Source organism: Protobothrops mucrosquamatus, unplaced genomic scaffold, assembly GCF_001527695.2.
Source record: "Protobothrops mucrosquamatus isolate PMUCROS unplaced genomic scaffold, P.Mucros_1.0 scaffold26, whole genome shotgun sequence".
In the NCBI taxonomy this organism is placed as follows: Eukaryota; Metazoa; Chordata; class Lepidosauria; order Squamata; family Viperidae; genus Protobothrops; species Protobothrops mucrosquamatus.
Genome location: NW_015386411.1, coordinates 421,050 through 442,697, shown reverse-complemented (window position 1 = coordinate 442,697; position 21,648 = coordinate 421,050). Strand labels below are relative to the sequence as shown.

The 21,648-nt window shown below is 35.8% G+C and overlaps 1 protein-coding gene across 2 annotated transcripts in view; it reads left to right on the top strand.

Moving 5' to 3' along the window:
• KITLG (KIT ligand) overlaps nt 1–12,504 on the top strand; it is a 52,673-nt gene extending 40,169 nt beyond the window's left edge. The window contains exons 1-9 of one of the 2 annotated variants that reach the window (XM_015810971.1): nt 1,482–1,538; nt 1,698–1,760; nt 3,498–3,680; nt 4,551–4,710; nt 6,127–6,216; nt 7,921–8,030; nt 8,717–8,793; nt 9,259–9,341; nt 12,144–12,504. In XM_015810971.1, coding sequence (XP_015666457.1) covers nt 1,722–1,760; nt 3,498–3,680; nt 4,551–4,710; nt 6,127–6,216; nt 7,921–8,030; nt 8,717–8,793; nt 9,259–9,298 — 699 coding nt within the window. In that variant the 5' untranslated portion in view covers nt 1,482–1,538; nt 1,698–1,721 and the 3' untranslated portion in view covers nt 9,299–9,341; nt 12,144–12,504. Of the gene's footprint in view, nt 1–1,481; nt 1,539–1,697; nt 1,761–3,497; nt 3,681–4,550; nt 4,711–6,126; nt 6,217–7,920; nt 8,031–8,716; nt 8,794–9,258; nt 9,342–12,143 lie in introns of those variants that run through there. The other variant, XM_015810970.1, reaches the window with a different exon arrangement.
• Nucleotides 12,505–21,648: the final 9,144 nt, after the last annotated feature.

Sequence of the window (21,648 nt, the reverse complement as noted above, 5' to 3'; positions counted from 1 at the left end):
TATAAATTTATGCATCTATATAGGAAGAATGTAAGGCACAAATTGGGAGGGCTTCCTGGCAACAATACCAAACGGATTTGGGTTATACTGGATGACCAAAAATTAAACATGAACCAGCAGTATAATAGAGCTGCTAAAAACATAAATGTTATCTTTGGGGCATTAACAGAAGATAGAATCAAGATAACAGGGAGTAATTATTCCATTTTATGCTGACCTGGTCAGTTCCCACTTGGAATATTGTGTTCACCACACTTTAAAAAATACAAAAACACATTAGAAATTTTTTAGAGAAGGACTATCAAATTGGTGAGGAATATGGAAATCAGGTCTTGTGAAGAATGGTTACAGGATCTGCATATATTTAGATTAAAGAAAATATTACTGAGTCAAATTATGATAGCAACTTTCCAATTAGAATACAATTTAAAGAAGGGCTATGGAAAAAAGGAATGGGACAACTTATTGCAGCAGCTAAGCATGGCCGGTCACTTCTGCCAACTCATTGATGTCAAGTCACTGCAGGATAACTCCACATGGCCAGCTTGCCATGGAGACAACACACTGCAGGTGGCCAGAGGGAGAGAGTTGAATGAGTGAGTGAGCAGGTGGGAAGAGTGCACAGTGGCCTGCCATGCCAAACTCCATGCCTTAGTGGCTGGGGACAGTGGCCGTAGGCAGGGTGGGCAGCAAGGAGGTGGTGGAGGTTGAGGTATCCCATTTTCACACCCCCAACTGTTGCCTCTGCTGCTGCCACTACTGCTGCACCATGCTCTGGGCTGAAGAGGCTGAGGACAGCGGCAGCAATGGCAGCAAAGTGGCGGCAGAGGCTTCTCATTTTCACATCCCTGTTGCCACCACTGTCCCCAGCATCTGTGTCCCAGAGATTGGTGCAGCAGCAGCAATGGTGGCAGAGGGTATGAAAATGGGACATCCCTGGCCACTGCCGCTTCCCTGCCACCCATCCTGTCCACTGCCACCATTCCCGAACTCTTTTGCACAGAGCTTGGCACAGCAGCAAGAGTGTGAAAATGAGAAGCCCCTGGCTGCACTCTGTGCTCTGCCCAATTGCTGGTTTGCTCACCCGACTGGCTCTTGCTCCAGCTGCTTGTGGCAATTTGTCCCCATAGCGAATTGGACATGTGGAATTGTCCTGCAGCAATTTGGTGGCAGTGAGTTGGCAGAGGTGAGTTGGTGGCACCGAGCTAGCCGCAGCAAGTTATCCTAAAAAAATATACTGACCCACAACAGATAAAACAGAAAAACAAGCCATTGTGAGACTTAGATCATGTGCTTCACCTCTTTCTCTTTCATAGGCAGAACAAACTTCAGTTTGATATTTCACATACAAGTGACAGCCGGACAAACCATAAACCAGAAGGAGTCCACCTAGTGCCCTTCGTCATTCACAGGAGCAAAGGATTAAAACAGATATAGTCAAAAATACCTGAAAGGGAGATTTTCAACAAGGAACTGAAAAAATGTTTGAAAATAATTCTGAAGTGAATCAATTGGCTGGTACATAATTCATAAAAAAGGTCAGGATTTAAAAATTTGCATTGCACTGTCATGCAAGTGGCATGTCAGGTTCCCACAGGCATGATTGGACTTTATATGCTTAGCTGCATTGCCTTCTCTATTTCAATTTTTTTCCTGAAAGAGCTAAATAATTTTTTGTGTTCTTTGGTTGTCTGTAGGTTGGAAATCTTCCAGATGATTATATGATAGCTCTTAGATATGTCCAGAAGACGGACACATTGGTATGTAAAGCTATTTGAATTATTTCAAAACATAAACATATGCAGCATCAATTATTTTTGCTTTTCAATTTTTGGAAATGCAAACAGATTGTGAACTTTTTAATGCAGAGATTTTTCAAAAGGTTTTTCTTATAAAATTATATTCTGGCCAGAGACCATTACATTCCTGTTGGTAAATTAAACTTTTCCATTGAAATTCTATTAAAATTTAACATGCTGCATTTTAAATGGTTTTTTCCCCATATATTTTATTTACTTGAAATAAATGTGTACAAAGGAGCAATATAATTTTAATTATTTGTATATACATATTAATTAGGTGAGTAAATGACTCAGCCTATCTAAATCTTCAGTTATATAAAATGATTCATTTTCCCATGGTAGATGAAACAGGAAATCTTTGATTTTATGCAGTAGGAATATTGTAAGATTTTTATGCCTGCATTTTTTTTTGTCTCCTCTAACATTCCAAACATTGAGGTGTGGTTATTGACATACTCACAGTATTAATCAGAAATTCAATTTTGTTCATCTAATTAAATTGTAAAGTACGTAATATTATAAATGGTTTCCTACCAAGCCTCTAATATTTCCTGGCAAAAAACCAGATATAACTGCAATGTTCTAAGGTTGTTTCTTTGCTGCCAATTAAAAGCCTAATTAAATCTACTTGCTGGCAGAGAGAATAATAACTTTTGTGCGTGTGAGAGAGAAAGATAGTCATCTTCTTTTTAGTGAATACTCAGAAACATTTTGTGAATACATTTGGGGTTATTTGCCACAGGGGCAGTATTCTATGGCCTTAGAAGCACCCCCAGTTCCAACCTTGGAATCATTTAAAAAAAAAGATATGTAGTGCTATACCAGGTAGAATCATTCTGGCACAGTGGTTAGAATGCAGTATTGCAGGCCAATTCTGCCGACTGCCAGCAGTTCGATTTTGATCAGCTCAAGGTTGACTCAGCCTCCCATCCTTCTGAGGTTGGTAAAATGAAGACCCAAATTGTTGGGGGCAATATGCTGACTCTAGTAAACTGCTTAGAGAGGACTGTGAAGCACTGTGAAGCGGTATAATAAATCTTAAGTGTTTTTACTATTGCTACAACATTTCATTGAACAATTAGGTAGGAAAGCCATATAGGGTAGAGATCTCAGTAGATACTCAATAATATCTTTTAATACTAATAATACTAATACTAATAACTTTTAGATCTAATAGTACTTTTAAACTGAATTTGATGTTCATAATTGAAAATGAACGTTTGTCCTGCTGCAGTATTAATGGGCTTTGGTACTATTAGGATTCACACAGTGGTGTAAATCAAAATTAGACAAATCTCATTATGACTTTATGTAATGTATGAACACACTTTGTGTTAGCAAAATATGTTTACTGTTGAGATGAACCAAGTCTATATATTAATGAAGCAACATTGTTAATGCATAGTGTTTTTGACATTTGAATTGTATTCCTGACATGCAACATGAAATGCATCTGCTGACAGTCACAGATTCATGCACATTAATGGCAGTTGAATAGTAGTTTAACAAAGCACAAAATAATGCTGCCCAAGGCAGATTGGGTTGAGGTAGTTTATAAATGCTGGGTAGATAGAAAATAAATAAACAAACAAACAAATAAATGTAACAATGTATTGAGCTACTTTTACAATTGTACATTATTAAAGCATGCACAGAATATAATATCTTTTTTTTCTTTGTTATAATCTCTGACAGCCTTACCATTGTTGGTTGCATTTGATGGTCCCTGAATTGTTAAACAGTCTAAATAATCTTCTCAATAAATTTAAAGAATTTCCAGATATGTCAAATGTCTTGAGTAATTATTCAATTATCAATAAACTAAGGAGGATCATCATTGATGTGATGGCATGCTTACCTTCTACCACATATAATAAGGTAATAATCTAAAACTGAACTTTCCTCTATATTACTAAGTATCCTGTGACATTAATGTATAAAGAATAGATGACTGTAACATAATGTTTTTGCAGAGGTTACCTTGCTAGTATAATAAGCCAAACATTCTTTATGACTTTATATACGTAATTCCTTCAGTTATTTATATATTTAATTATATATAATTTCTTCAATTTTTATATATATTTATGTATCATATTTATACCCTCCCTTGTGTTTGTATGATTGTTGTGGAACATAAAAATAATATATAAATAATTCTTGCACGCAGTTTAATTTCTTCTAGCCCTGTATTTTAATAAATATGTCTGTTTAACATATACACATTATTTTATATATACATTTGATGCATTGAAGCTCTGTCAAATTCAGCAGGACTTATTTCAAATGTAATCTCTGAGTAGCAAGCACAGCTTGCACTGCTAATAAGTCTGTGGAAACAACAGTATTGCTTTTCATAGTAATAGGTGAAACAGAAATTTGGGAATAAGCATTCTCCAAGATACATGCCAACCTCTCACCCCCATTATATATCTCTGATCTAAAACATAAAAAATGATATTGTAACATAAAGAAACTATAATGTCTAAAGCCAGCTTTAAACTTAGCTGCTTCAATTTGCAACGTAAACCAATTCCTGGTTTAGTATTTTAATTGTGTATTTAATATTTATCTAAAAAAGCTTTTCAGTTGAATATGAATTTGCATATAAAGTTTTCACCTGTGTTTTTGCCACTTGTAAATAATGTATTCACCTAGGAAGAAATTCCTGCCCTAAAACCTTCCCTGCATAGTGATAGACTAGGTGGCCTTATTTTCTTAAAAATGGGATTCTGTCCTTTTTCTCAGAATTATAGCCAACATGACCATCTATATGAAGAAGATAAATTTGTTCCAGAAGAGTTCTTTAAGCACTTTTACAGCACTATTGAGGCCTACAAAAACTTTTCAAAAAGACCAGAACAAAGTGACTGCATTCTTCCCTCAACAACAGAAGCCTCTCCAAATGGTAAATGCTCTTTTATATATAAAAATATCCATGAATCACCTTTAATGGATTGGTGCCAATTCAATATGAGCTTGTATTATACAGGTTAAATGTAACACAATTATATGCTGTTTGGAATAGAGCCATCTAGAAATATCAGTAATAAATAGCGCTTTGAGTTTGTTGAACTGTACCCTGGTTTACCAGGGTCCTAAAGACACTGAGCACGTCATTTGGAAAGCTGACAGCCTGGGTTTGAGATCTGAGGGCTGCACAACTGGGTGAGCTCCTGTTACTTGACCCAGCTCCTCCCACCTAGAAGTTCAAAAGCATGTGAATGCAAATAGATAAATAGATACCACTTCAGTGGGAAGGAAACATGTTCCATGCACCTCAGCATATAAGCATGCTAGCCACAGGATTATGAAATGTCTTCGGACAACACTGACTCCTTCACTGCCCCCTAGAGTCGGACATGACTGGACAGGGGAAACCTTTACCTTAACTTTTAAACAGCATAGAGATATGTACTTCAGACTTCTTGCATCAATATAAGGAGATTGGAGAGAGAATCAAAAGCATGTGGGCACACATATAGAAAAGCATAGCCAATGTGACCACCTCTGTCCCTTACCTATTCCAAGAATAAGGGATAGGGGCCCTCTTCCCCTCTATTCATTTTCAGTCCTCATACATTGCCCTCTTGATGATAGCCAGCAGCTCTGCTTTTGACCAATGCAAATAATTAGACTAGGATCAAAGTGGGGAGAAGGGATCAAAATCTTTCTACACCGTTTACCCCATTATTCTCTAGAACCTTAATCCACATTCAAAACTCAGGACTGCTATTTAATTTTTAAAACAAAATAAACAGTGCAATAAATTTATTTACCTGTTTACGTCAGTTTTATCCCAGTCTTCAATTGAGAAGGTTCCTGAAGGATTTGCATGCAGATTTTGAAAAAACAGCCTTTCCCTCAGGTTTTTTATCAAAAGGACAGGTGGCTAGCACAAAAATGATGGTGACACAATGTTAGCTTTTTCAGTCTCTGATATCTAAAATATTCCTCAACGCAACTCCATAACAACATATCTTAGGAACATAAAGCAAGCATTCAGGATTTTATAGAATGGTATATTTTTAGAACATAGAATATAGGAAATTTAGCTGCCCTGTTTCCATTATAGCTATTTACTTCTGATCACATAAACCTTTTTTCTGAATTGTCTAAATGGTATAAAGCAGTAAAAAAAAAAGTAGTGTCCCTCCCTCCACTCACCCAAATAGGCCCAGCTTTATTGCAGTGGGAAACTCACATGTGGTTCATGGATCAGGCTGGAAAAGAATCCTGCCAGGATCCCAGGCTTTCATTCTGTATTACGCAACTTCATATCTGCTTAAAATATAAAAAAACTGACATATTCTTTCTGTCTCAGATTCAAGCACCAGTGTCACAGAGCCATTTTTATTACATCCTGTTGCAGCCAGTTCCCTTAGGAATGATAGCAGTGGCAATAACAGCAACAGTAAGTATAAACAATTGTTATTCAGTATTGTCATATTAATTGGGGAGGTGGGGAAGAAAAGCAGCCATATTGTGCAAACTAGTTCTGCATCATTGGGATGCATTAGTTAAATAAACTTCTTTGCCACCAGAGAAAACAAGCAAATGGCAAACATGTCTAATAGCACTCAACATTAATATCCTTTCTCAGAATGAAGCCTAGAGTTTGGAGAAGAAGCACATGGATTTGCTTTGGTTGGAGTTAATTTTTATTATTATAATAATAATAATAATAATAATAATAATAATAATAATAATGATAATGATAATGATAATGATAATAATAATAGTAAAGTTGGAAGGGACCTTGAAGGTCATCTAGTCCAACCCCCTGCTCAGGCAGGAAACCCTATACCATTTCGGACAAATGGCTGTCCAGTCTCTTCTTAAAAACTTCCAGTGTTGGAGCATTCACCGCTTCTGGAGGCAGGTTGTTCCACTGGTTAATTGTTCTAACCGTCAGGAAGTTTCTCCTCAGCTCCAAGTTGCTTCTCTCCTTGATCAGTTTCCACCCATTGCTTCTCATCCTGCCTTCAGGCGCCTTGGAGAATAGCCTGACTCCCTCTTCCCTGTGGCAGCCCCTGAGATACTGGAACACTGCTATCATGTCCCCCCTCACCCTTCTCTTCGTTAAACTAGACATATCCAATTCCAGCAACCGTTCCTTATATGTTTTAGCCTCCAGTCCCCTAATCATCTTTGTTGCTCTTCTCTGTACTCTTTCCTGATGCTTCCACTGAGCCCTGACAGTACCGAAGAAGTGCTGATCCTGGCGCTTCCGCTGAGCCCTGACAGCCCTGCAGCTCCAGCCATCTCTTGCTCAGGCTTGTGCGGTGCTGCCACCGGTTCAGCTCATTCCCCTCCCCTGCTACCACTTTTCTAGGATGGTCGCGTACCACCTGCCAGGTGCCAATGTACCACAGGTGGTACCTGTACCACTGGTTGAAAAGCCCTGTTGTAGACCACTGTACTGGTCTACAGTAATGGTTTAGCAGCTAATAATTTTAAGGTGTGTGGATTTCAACATTCAGCATGTTGAAATCAGCATGCTGGCTGGTGAATTCTGGAAATTGATGTCCACATGTCTTGAGGTTGCTAAGGTTGAGAAACACTGTTGTAGGCTAAGACTTAGTATAGCTTGCTTTTCAAATGTTCAGATGAGCAAAAGTGCCCCAACTATTGTTTCAGTGGCCAATGGGACTGCTTTTGCTAATAGTACTCTGTTCCTCAAGAATGGGGGAAATCCTTGGCATTTTTCAGTTCATGCTGCTGTGCCTCTTGAGAATTCATATCTGAGAGCTTCTAAGCATGTTTTTCTGATAAATTATGTGGTCTGTTTTAAATGGGGAGGGGAAACCTTTAGCTGAAAATCCAGCAAGAGAAAATGAGAAGATAACTTGGTAAGAGTTTCTTTGCAGATGGTTACATGAGATTATAAAGTTGCCAGAATGTTTGCCTTTCCCAAGTGAAGTGCAAATAAAGCTGTGAATTTCAGGCAGCCAAATACTTCCTAATAAAACCACAAACTACTTTAAAGGTATCATTTACAATGTAAGGACTAGAAAAGTGTTACTAAATATATGACTCACAAGCTTAACATTGTTACCCTGGAGATTTTGTTTTGTTTTAACCTGTCTTCATTAATCCAAAATGTTTTTAATTCCAGAAGCAGAATTGGACTTCCTCAGTAAGCCTAGCAATCAAGTATTGAGCATAGCACTTTCATCATTGGTGGCTTTTGTCTTTGGCTTTGTTTTGGGAGCCATATGTTGGAAGGTGAGAAATATCAAATATGTGATTGGTTAAATAGGATACAAATTGGAGTATCATATATGCCCTTGAGAGAAGTACCTTGGTTTCCTGTTAATCAAACATGTCAATAAACCAGGATATCAGACAGGATTTGTGGAAAGGATTTTTTTTAACTTTCTATGTTTCTGAAAAGCTTTGTCATTTTATTTCCTTTCCCTTCCTGTCAACATCCTGTCTAGAGGCAGATGACTTATTGGCAGAGGACAGTTCTCCAGTGTGGAATTAGATTCCCCAGTGAAGAGGAATAAGTATTGATGTAGAATTGAATGCCAGTTTGGGATTGGCAAGAGCAGTGTGATTTCATAGACTTGCAATGATAAATATTTTTAAAATGCTGCAAAATTCACAAAGCTTCGATGATTGCCAAGCCTGGTTGATGTAGTGAGTATTATCCAGTGGAAGACTACTGGAACATACTTTTAGCTAATCCATACAATTAAAACTGTAAATGTTCTATAACATTTATGGTACTAATTGTGTGGATTAGCTAAGAGTAATATTACTTTTCCCAGGGTCAAACTGTTGTGATTTGAGCTGAGTGACAACAGAAACATGCTTTTAGTATTTCATTGTTTTAAAAAATGCAAAAAAATTGATTATATTGCATTTTTCTACATTACCATAAGGCATGTTTTGTTATTTTTCTATAGAAAAGGACCTGCAGGCATATACTACAAATTCACCAGACTACACAATCTAACATCAACCAAGAAGATAATGAGATAAGGTATTTTAATTTAATTTTGAGTTCATTGTCTGCTAGGATACTATTTCCTCAATTTAAATATATGTTTGGAAATTTTGGTCCTGAAAGATTCTAGGTAAGATATGTACCTCCTGACCTGTGTTAGGCTTTTGTAAAGTTGCAATTCTATACAGGTTTATTAAAGAATGGCTACACAATGGGGCATTCCTAGTAAGCAGGCTTTATAAAATAGCAAACCGGAGAGTTTAGAAGTCTGTGTTGTTCACAGTTCTGTTCTCTTTAAGTCTAATTGATGCATTTTCCTCTGCACTTTATATTCTTATATTCTAAAACATTATTTCCATATAAATATATTTTAAAATATGTAATTGTGGAACGCTCTTAACAAATAAGGGCTGTTCTCCACCTGAAATAATTTTTATAATTTCAAAAATAGATTTGTCACAAAAGACTGAAAAAGCATTTTGTTTTTTATTTCTTTTTCAGTATGTTGCAGCACAAAGACAAATCGCTTCTACAAGTGTAGCTGTTTCTTTTTTATATATACACTGTTACTGCTTCACGTCTAGGCAAGTATTGAAACAGAACATTTGAGTTTATATCACCTATATACCATCAGAACATTGACATTGACATGCTTCCTCATGGACAATAGACCCATAGTCTATAAAAACAATCTCCCTTCTTGCTTTCTTTTAAATAAGCATTTTAAATGATGGCTTATTACATAAACATCTGAGCCTTTTGCACTGGGACACAGGGACAGGCTCTGCTTCTTGAAGACTGGAATTTCATCTTGTGCTGGCAGGTTTCCCCATCATTGGCCTCTGCGTAGCTCAGCTATGATGCAAAAGGAATTCCTGTCACTTTCTGAGCAACTTTGGCTTATTTTCAGACCTGCCCGTGGGGTATCAAAGTAAATTCTCAAATGCTTATACGGATAGCCTTGGACTTACAGCCAATTGTTCAGTGACTGTTTGGAGTTACAATGGGGTTGAAAAAATGGACTTACCACCTGTGCCATAATTACATGACGAAAATTCCAGTGCTTGACAGCCCATACTTACATCAGAAGCAATTCAACTGCCCCCATCACCTATTTCCCTTCCCCCCCATCATTGTCCTTTTGGCTGGCTTGCATTCTGCTTTGCAAGGCAGCAAGCAGCCTTAGAATGACATGTCTCTGAGGCTGCTTGCCATACCTAGGGAAGTCGGAGCCAACCCAGTCTGCTCTAGCAAGTATTAGAAAGGCCAGTTCTCTTTGCTCCCCAGCCTCAAGTGCTCCCCACCATAACCCAGCAAGCACCAGGAAATATTCATTTGCCAAACTGCCTTCTCTTCCAGTTTCCCACTTCGACCTTTCACCTTTTGCTGCTTCATTTTTGGATCCAGCCTCTCAAGGGAACATTGCCTACTTTTCTACTTTTTTTCCTCTTCATTCCAAAGACAGTGCTTCTTTGTAAAGTTGCACTGTCTTCATAAAGCTGCACTCTCTTTCCAAAGGCACTCCAAAGACAGCACAGCTTTGCAAAGACAACATACCCTTCAGAAAGCTGCCTGTCTTTCTCTAGGTGTTCCAAAGATAGCTCAGCTTTATGAAAATATGCTGCCTTCAGAAGAAGGACAAAGTAGGACAGTAAGAAAGGTTCACTGGAGAAACTGAGTCCAAAACAGAGACAGCAAAAGATCCATGCAGGGAACTGGGAGAGAAGGCAACTGGATGAATAAATGCTTGCTGGAGTGGACTGGGAGTCAGTGAATGCTGCTGATGCTTCCTGGTCAGACTGGGAAATATGTGGGCCTGGGGAGAGAAGGTAGCTGGGTGAATGAATGGCAGCTGGGGTGGGCTGAGGTGGTGGAGGTTTCTTTGGTTGTGGCAAGCAGCCCTAGAGCCACTTAGTTGTTGGAGTTGCTTGTTTCTACACAAGACAGGATGTAGGGTGGCCAAAAGGACATAGGTGGGGGAGCGATAGCCACATAGGGGTAATTAGAGGCAGACCCTTGACTTACTGAGACTTTGGGCTGGTATGGACCAAGCCCAGTTAATGACCCAGAATTCTTGGTTAACAACCGCACTGGGGAGCCCTGGGATTGCCATTACAAATAGTTGCAATTACATGACATCTTGCTTTACAACTGCATCAACTTACAATACTAATTCCAGTTGTAATTGTGGTCATAAGTCGAGGACTACACATGGCATGTAAGGAAGAGCAAGCTACTATTTGGATCAATTTACTATTGATACAGAAATATACTATGATCATTTTATCTCTGACATTTGAACTGAACCACTAAGTTTTAATATAGGTTCAGCTGATGCTTCAGAAAGGTTTAAACAAATTGTCTAAATATACAGATAGAAGACTACAGCCATGTTTTGATTGATTAAATGCATATATTATGCACATGTGTTCATGCATCTGCATCAACATACAGAACCCACAATCAGTACTATCACCATATTTCTATTTTCAATTCTACTCTGCCTGATTCACAAACACCCATTTTCTATAAATTTCACTCTTATTTCTTCTGTTTCCTGTTCTTTATCTCTTCTTTCTCTCACGACATATCATGTGATTTTCTTCCCTAAGGTGGCAACACTTCATCACTATATTATTCACCATACATTCCATAGAAATTGCTAAGATGTTCAAATGATAGAAAATATAATTGATATGTTGCCAATAGTTGTACCAGGTGAGGAAAATATGAAAGATCTGCCCTGGCCACCAGAGTTTTCACTGGGAGGCCTGTATCGTGCATGTAGAGGAAGTCTTTCTCCTACAACATTCTAGGTCTATAGACTGTGCTCTGTTAGGCAGGAGTATCCACAAGGTATGGTCAAAAAAATCAAGTTGGGGGCCACAAAAATATAATCAGAATTTTTGTGTGTGTTACACATAAAATGTGGATAAAGAACCAAAAAAGTTTTGATCACATTATTGTGGTCATCATCTTTTTTTAAATCATACCCTGTGATTAAAAAAATCGCAACCTACCCTTAGGAGTAATGCTTAGTTTGCACTCTGAAGATGCTGTCTTTAGCCAAGCCTTTGAAATGTCTTCATTCATTCATTCATTCATTCATTCATTCATTCGGAATTCTAATTGCCTTACTTTTATATTTTGCTTTATATGTTTTAAAATACATTGGTAGTTGCTTTTAAGTATAAAACAAATGAAAAGGGTGGCTGTGGGTTGAATAAAGGATTCCTTCATTATTGCGATTCCTTCATTATCAAGGCAGCCTATGCAATTTCTATGTGAAAGTATTTTCTACTAATATGAAAAGTTGAACATCTGTCACTAAAATAGCTTTTGAGATATTGAGACTTTAAGCTTTTTCCTCCCTTCCCTTTCTCCAGGCAGCTAACAGTTCTAAGTTTGCTTCATAAATGAAGCAGCTTTAAGCATATTTGTATTGCTTTTGGAGTGACAGACTGAGTCTGCATCTGTTGCTGTTGCCCATGACTCCATATTCACACTGTAGAGCTGTGGATAAAAGCTGTGCTCCTGTGAAACCAACATGGAATTCAACATCACCAGAGAAAAGAGCCTACAGCAAAAAGGATTACCACTTTTAATGCTGATCAAAGTGTATCTTTGCACCTTGGATCTGCACTGGATTTTAGCAAATGCAGTAAGAAGATTTTTGTGATCCAAGATATAAGGAAGTTTGTATTGGATACACAAATGGAGACTATGAATAGAAGAAATATACGGAAATGGACAAAAAAAGGAAACTTCAGAAATGTATATGTCTTGCAAATAAGTTTATACAATGGACTAATGTGCTAGTTTTCTTTCATCAGTGGAACTGGGTTAATAGTGAGAGAAAGTTTCATTTAATATCAGATACAGTAATTTCAAAAGATATAAGTGGCGTTTCATTTTGTGTCAAAAATTTTATACAGTTTGACAATGTTGTTAATGTCTGTTCAGTAGAAGTGATCTAAATGCAATTATTCTAGATTGGCCCATTGATGGTTGTAAGGAAGATTGCCAGTTATGTTCCAGTACAAGAAGGGGGTGGGGAGCAGAATTATAAATTGTTATCTGGGATAGAGAACTATCATGAAACTGAATCAAAGTACATAAACTATTCTTGATACTAACAGAAATTAGGTCCTCTCAGAGATAGCAAGTTTACTTTAACTTTTTATATATGTCCTTGAATGTTTTGAAATGAATTTTAAAAGCAGCACCCATTATATCATTTTGAATTCTCTATCAATTATTATTCCTTCAGCTCAAGTAGAATGAATTATTTGTCTAAATATTTATCAGCCTTTTGATAATTATAACAAAACTGTGGACAATAATTTCCAAGTTAAAAATTACCAGTCACAAATTTTAATGGAACACTAAAAATATTGAAACCTGTATATAATGTTAAGTTATTTTATTTCCTGAAAATGGATTTGAAGAATTTTATTTTCTATGAAATAGTTGGATTGCTCTACATTCCAAACTACTAATCCAATAATAAGTTTAAACTATTGTAAGTTTAATTAAATATTGTTAAATTTTCCTTTATGGTGCATTGATAAAAAAAATCTGTACTTAATAAATGCTTTATTTAAACTTCCACATTTTCACAGATTTATTTATTTTCATATTTGTCACAGTCTCTTAGAAAGCTATGTAACATATTTAAGACTGAGTAACATAAACCTGGATTTCTAATTTTGGCTAATCTTGAAACAAATGCATATGGCCTATATCAATATGCTCTACTAGGGAGATAGGACAAATGATTTGTGAACTAAGGCATAGAACTGTTCTATTTATTAAACAGCATTCTGATTGTACCAGAGTGTTTAATATTGAATCTAAATGAATAATTCTACATATAAACAATACTATATCATAGTCAAATCAAAATTTTTAAAGATTCAGATATATTTTTCCATAAGCCATTAACATAATATTATTGTATTAGAAATAGTCTTGGAAATTGAGTGGCATAGAAATACATTTAATAAATAAATAAATGGAGAAATTCTCTGCAGTACTTTGAATAACACCTCAGGATTGGTGCTTGGTTAGCCAAGGACTTCCATTATCTTTTTGGTATTATTGAGCAAAACAAGGCCACCTGCAGAAATTCTTTCATTGCTATATTACTAGGAACAAATATTTTCTCTTCAGAATTTTTTTAAAATTCACAATATGGAGATATGTAAAAATATACTATTTTAAAAATGGCTATTTCAGATCACTCCTTCTTATGAATTTCATATAGAGTGCATATGATGTTATTAATATTTTATGTGGAATGCAAAAGAAGTAATGAGGAATAGCTTAGCGATACCTATTTCAATTTGTTTGTTTTGACCCATCAATACAAATGTATCAAACTTGTCTATTATTTTCTCAGTATCATGAAACTCTTCAGATAATACTTTATATAATCATTAAATAAAAATACTTTTCATTCTTTTACATATTTGAAACTATGATTTTTACAGTTATGTAATAATTTCTCCACATTCTTTGTGATTTTTATTCAATTTCATATTGAACTTATATATATATATATATATTACAGGGTGGAGAAATCTGATGCATGCACATAAGCAAATACATCTACATCTACATATATACACATACATATACATATACACACATACACACACACACACATATATATATACACACACACACATTATCATCACAGGAGAATGATCATCAATCATTATAATTGTCCTTTTTCTTGGAACAATGTAACATTCTAAAATCTTGTCTTCCTAAATTATTTATCATACAGTACCTATGTGACATTCTGAAAAGGATTAATATAATCTCATCATGGCTTCCGGTTTGTGATCACGGCGCCGGCGGACGCTCAGAGAGGCTGCTCTCTCTGCTGTCCGATTCTTCTTCGTCGGAAGACCCTGCAAAGGGTCGAAAGTCGCCCTGGAGGAACGACCACCACTGAGGAGGACCCTCAATGACCACGGAAGGGCGGCAACCCTTCCGTTGTATCTGAGGCAGCTCCTCTGGACCGACAAAGAAACGATCGGCCATGTTAAGCCGTTCCTGTCGAAAGCCCAAAGCACTACTAAGCACGACAAAATCAACCTGGAGGAGTTGGGTGAGACCTTACCTTACCTTTCCTGCTTCCCATCTATTTTCCTGTAAAAGCCTGTGAATACCTTCTTCCCCTTTCTCAATTCTGTGGCTCCTGCCTACTTTGGGAATCTAAAGCTAACGCAAGGGGAAAAAAATAGAACAACTAGACTAAATGACTAAATATTTGGACTAGCAATTTCTGGATACCTGGGCTCTCAAAAAGTTCTTTATTCTTACAGAGATCTATTGTTTTGTTTGTTTGCTAAACTGGGGGGAAAAAGAGGAATATTTCTTTCTTCTTTGAACCGGATAAAAGCTTAACTGTGCATGGCACTAGGGACATCTTGTGGCAAAACATGGTAGAGCAAATGAATATTTTTTTTTTGACTGGGAGACTTCTGAGACTAAAATTTGTCCTTGACATTATCTAAAAAGATAATCTGAAACAGCTGGGTGGTGAAAATAATTTTCTATAGTGGAGGTGGATTCTTATTGGCTTTCATTAAAAATAGCGTCCACTAAAGGACTATTTGCAAAAACCACAGAAATGGAGGAACACCACCCACAGCTTAACTTCAAATTTATACTTAAAAAAATCTTAGAGGCTACTGAGCAAATGAATTCCAGACTGAAAGATATACTACGTACCACCTTAAAGCTACAAAATGCAGCCCTGACTCCAATAGATGAACTTACAACCCAAAAAACAACAGAAGAAGAAGGAATTAATACCAAAGTGGATTTCAAAGAATGCCAGCTACAATCTACTCAGAACTTTAATATCCAAACATTGATTGCATCCAAAGAATTTGCAACTTCAACAGCAACAGTAATTGAGGAAAGCAACACTAAGATGGAAGATGCTGAAGACTTACATACACAATACACTGAGAATTCAGATAACCCAGATGACCAAAAAACAACTACAACACTGAATATGACCTTTCATCTAAACCAGCTGAAATCAGAAGAAGAAGAAGATCAGCCTGAACTCATGACAAATACACTAAGCCAAATATGGAGATTTAAACTATCAGGCCAACAATTTAATGACTATGAAGGGATTAGCTTCTCTGACAGGCTGATGACTAGATGGTCTCTCTTGATTCAAATGACATATGCAGGAATGAAGGGAGATCTACTTGAGGATTTAAAAGCTCTGTTATGGAAGCCTGTTTGGCACAAAAGGAAGGCCAGAGTTAGACTTTAAAAATGGTCTTCTTTAAGTGATCTTTAATGGAAGAGCTTTAAATCGTACTTAATGGGATAAGGAGATTTTAAAAGATATCAATTGATGTAATATTTAGGATTTATATTTATAAGGGAAATAAATTAGTTACTAGAATAATAGTTTTGAATTATAACATAGAAGATGGATTCAGAGAATAAAAGTTATTTTATTAGTAAGCGATGAATATGATTGTGGAATAAACTAAGAATGTATTTGAATATATAAGTCTATTTTAGAAACGATAATGAACTAAGGGAACCATGGGCTATCCGAAATCTAAATACTATGGACATTAAGCTAACTGGAATTGAAACCAGATAAAAGTTAAAAACAGGATTTGAAGGCATATAAATCAAAAGTTGTTGATAAATGTTTTAAATGATTGAGTTATAACTAGCAATGTATTAATCTGAAATTTGGTATAATAACTAAGCGAAACAGAGAGGAAATTTTTGATGATGTAAAATGCCATATGTATGGAAAAACGTGTTATTGGACTATGTATTACCCAACCACCAAGTTGCTTCCTTAGTACCTAAAGCTTTGTTAAAAGCTTGAAAATTAATAAAACTTGTTTAAAAAAAATATAATCTCATCATATGTTGTGAACAATGCATGTACATGGATTATTAAGACTTCATGCATTTAATGCTCATAAAAACACATTATTATACAAGGAAACAATATATCTCTTTGGATCTTTAATTTAGATCTGCTTATTAATTCACAGGGATTTTCATTGTTTGATTATTCAATAGTTCCCTGTACAGAGCAGAATACAAGAGGAGGGAATTGTGGTTGAATCTAATGGTGCAAGGAGGCCCTGTGATGTGGTGGGGCTTACTCTTAGTTTTTTCAGTGGAGATTCAGACTTTGCACAGCATGAACCTTTAGAATGTGGATTAATTGAATCAATTGTTCCTGGATGGAAAAAGAAGTAAGAGCACCAAATATTTTACAGCCTCTTATAACAATTTACATCAGAATTGTCAACCCGCTATTCCAATTCAGTAGTGAATAACATTTTGTAAATGTAACAGAAAGAAACAAATAAAATTTTCCATGGCCTCTACATAAAAAAAAAATTCAGTTCAATAAAATTAGGTACTTTTATCTTAAACCTAGTTTTTGGATGCTGACAATGCTTTTTATATTGCTACTTTGGTTTATATTAGCCTAGTTAAGTTTATTTAATTCTAGTTGACACGTTAACATGGGTTCCATTCCATATGGGTTATCAGGAGCTGTTTTGGCAGGAAATTAAACTTGAGGGTTTAATTTTATTTCATTGTGGCAAAACCTATTCAACAGTTCAGAGTATATAGTTTTAAAATTCACCCATCAAATGGCTACACATTGGTAGTTGAAATTTAACTGAAAAATTAAATTGTACATGATAGCAATATACTGAAATGTATGGGTAATGCACACTTAAACATAATTAATTGAAGAATTTATACTGATAGTAATTACAGCATAATGCAGGCACTAATGTGTTGAATGTGTCACTTGTTAACTGTCCTTGAGGTCCTATAGATTTCACAAATGATTTTACAGGGTGGAGAAATCTGATGCATGCACATAAACAAATTTGTAGGTTCCTCTGGCAGAAAATTAAACTACTAAATCAAGATAGTTATTTTTCAACTGATAGATTGAAGAAAAATAGAGAGACAATATGGGCATTTTTTTTACAAAAACTCATTTTTGAGCTTATTAGTCTGAGATAATTCATGTTTCATTATTTCTAGCCTTCTTTTTCTCTAAGGTACTGAGGTGCTCTCATTTGTAGTCACATAATAACTGTCCAGGGAAAATTAATTCTGGTTCAATCAGGATTATCTAGTCCAAAATTCTATCCACCCAGAACATTCACAAATAGCATATAAACCTGGCAGTGCAGCCCCACTCTTTTTCCCAATATCTGTCTGATTTTAATTGCTGACAAATAAACAATGCATATAGCTATGATTACTGTTATCCTTTGATAATTTTATCTGCCATGAATTCACACGAATCACTTTTAAAGCCATCCATGTTGTAGTATGTAACTACAACTTTAAAAGCCCATGTACTTCATTTCACCTGTTCTAAATCTCCCTTTATTAAGATTCATTTGATACCCTGAATTACAACATCATAAGATGATGAGGTAGTTGGAGAGAACTCTATCCTACTTTCTTCACACCATGAGTAATTTTATATACCTCCATCATGTTTTCACTTATTTTTTTAAATTAAAAGCTTATATCTCTTCCAGATAAGGGAAGATTTCACAGTTTCTATTCTAAACTTTTCCTAACTCGGTAATATCATTTTGAGAAGAGGTGATCTGGATTACTTCCACATAGAAAGCACTTTTTTCCCTATGCAAATATAACCATTACACAAGTTGCACTGGGAAATGAATAAAAGTAAGTAAAAGAAAAGTAACAGTAAGGACTATTTCACGTGGATATCTCCTGCCATCTTTCCTTGTGAAAAAAAAATAGGATATGTGTCAAGTCCCACATAGCTGAGCAAGATTAAGGAAGCAAGAACTCACAATTGTTTCTAAGGCATATTTAAATGTTGTCTGGAGTAAATACAGAACTTTGGAAATTAAAAAATGGATTTCACATCCTTATTTTTGTTGGTCATTAGATGTTTCTCTTCTTGACCATGTCAGCAATGACAAAGTATATCAACAAGTGTGTGTTGCTCCAATACCTGAGAAAATGAGGGAGAAATGCCTATAGTGGTATGACCATGTCCTATGAGCAGCACCCTGCACTGTTGCTTGTATTGCCTTCCACTTTAACACAGATGGCAAGCATCCACATGGAAGGCTGAAGCAAAAATGGCAAGACACAATAAATGCAGACATGAAAATTGCCCAGCTGGACTTGGATGCTGCATTTGATCATGCAAGATGGCATTTGTCGATCTGAAAAATGGACACTGCACTTGTGAGAATAATGCTAGGAAGATGATATTTATAGTGAGCTAATGAAGGTGGCATCTCTTTAAATTATTTGAAATGCTTCTTAGGTTTCTGGGCTAAGTTGCTATTTATGACGCACTTTCTGCCTTTTGATTGTTTAGGTCTCCTCTACTTTCCATTCTTTTCCCAGCACTCCACAGTCTCCCATAGTGTCCTTGTCAAAGGAAAATGTGGGGTGTGTATCAGATTGTGCACCACATGTTCCAAGCATATAATCACAATCTAGATTTTCTTGGAAGCAATAAAGATTAGCAAATTTATTTTCCTAAATTTCTTCAATGCAGTTTGCCTTTTTACAACAGCTGTGTGTTTCATGGAGAGATGAATTGCTTCTGGATTCACCAACAGAAAATAGAATTGGACTAAAGTTGGTGCCAAGGGGAGGAGCCCAGTATTATTTCTATTAATCTGAAGTGTAAACAGATGAGATTGGAAGAAAAATGACTTTGAATTTGCTTTGTAGGCAAGGGCCTCAAGGGTAGAACAAAGAACATATGGGTCAGAAACTCAAGTCAGTTACTGAGCACAAGAAAACATTCAGTGGAGTTGAGAAGAAGCAAAGCATTTGCTTCCTACTACTAAATTTTCTTTATGTTTTACTTGTTGGGGGTAATGTCTTTAATTCAACTTTAACAATTTGGATAAAATAAATATCCGACTCTTTAAATAAGCGTCACTCTGTTGACTTGATGATCTTTCTGATTAGTTCCACAGAAAAAAGAATTCAGTCACAAAATATATACATTATATTTTTTTCAGACATGTGTGAGAGGTTGATCTTTTGGCCACACTCAAACACAGAAGCAACATTCTGTCTTTTTTGGCAAAGGGAGGCATTTTCTTGACCTCATGAAATAAGATCCTTGCTATTACAAATATCTCTTTATTTGCAGTCAAATGTGCTATGATGCACACACTGTAATTGTAAGGTAAGTCCAATTAAAGAAATTAAGAACAGAATATTTGTTTTGTGTCTATTTTAAGTTGATTATTGCAAACACGGGCAAACAATTTGCACGTTAGAAACTATTCTCACTTATTCTATATAATACATGTTACTTAGTGATTTTTTTGCATTAAATCTGTCTTGTTTATTCATTTAAGTAATAGTTTCAAGACCATAATTCATAGGCTGTGTCTATGTATGTATTCTACACTGATGATATAAGCTGTGGTTTTTCCCTTTGCACCTAGCTCAAATAAGAGAAAATTAATGCATTTTATTGAAAAACTGATTATATAGTAATTTTTCCTTGCTACTTCTCATACTTCAAGTTGGAATTTTTTAAATACTTTTTAAAGCCATTTTTAAGATCTACCTTTTATTGCTAGTTTTAAAATACTTTCATTTGACTGTGTTGCAAGAAATTATAACGGATAATTGTTTTAAATACACCTTTTAATATTCTATGTTTATATCTTTGTATAAGAGCAAAGAAAGATTATTTCATTTTTTAACTTTTACTTTCTCCAGGAGATCAGGGCAGGATATACAGTTGTTGCCAATATTTTATTTCAGAACAAGTTTTTGAAATAAGTTAGGCTAAGTGCTCTTCCAGGCAGAGATGCAGTTCTTATGATAGAGAATGACAAACCTTTTATCAGACATTTAACTGATCAAATGATGTTGTGCCTGAACAGTTACCATGGTAAGATTTCCTGGAATATCCTAGGACATTCACAAACAATCTGCTGAGAAAAAAAATCAATTTTAAGTAGTTAATACTGCAATACAGAAACCTCACATTTCAGTGCCAATAGGTGTCTGCAGGGATGTCTGGCCAATAACAGCACTGATTGGTCAAAGGTTCTCAGTCCTCAGATATTGAAAGAACAGCTAGTGATTGGCTATCAGATTGGCTAGTGTGAGCATGACTCACAAATATTTAAACATAGCATCTTGAAATCTGTAAATGTCAAACCATTTTGGATGATTCATGGCTGCATTTTGAGGTACTATCAGAAGATCTGGGCAATGAAATGTGGTTCATTTTACAGTACTGTAAAAATTACTAGCCCAAGATGACTTTGGGCAGTGATTCAATCCCAAATTTCTAGTTTATGACTGTTTTAAATAACAATGAATTGGATATATCACTGAATGTATCATGACCCCAGCAGGGATCCAGAATTAAGCACTGATTGACCAGAGCCACCCAAAAGCATCCCTGTCACAAAACATTCTAATTTATTTCCATGTAAAACAGCAGTCTGAGCTGAGGACTTAAAATATCCTAATTGCAGAGCACTTTTTCCTGCCTTCAAAGTTAGCATAATGTTTTGTTTTATTTTGAGTTCCAAAAATGGTGGTGAAAATGGAATGCTTGAAGATAGGAAAGAACACAGCATCTGAAGCCTGAAAAGGAAGGCAATATTTGAAAATAATTCTGAAAATGAACTTTAAAAACTGCAAGATGATTCAGAATTATGCCTCAGGAAAGGAGGTCCAGAACAAGCTAAGACAAATATATACATGCTCAGAAATGAGCAATAATATTTTAATGTTCAGAAAATTAAATCTGAAATTTGAATATCTCTTCAATGCATTTACCAAAAGTGCAGATAAAATTCTGTATGAGTT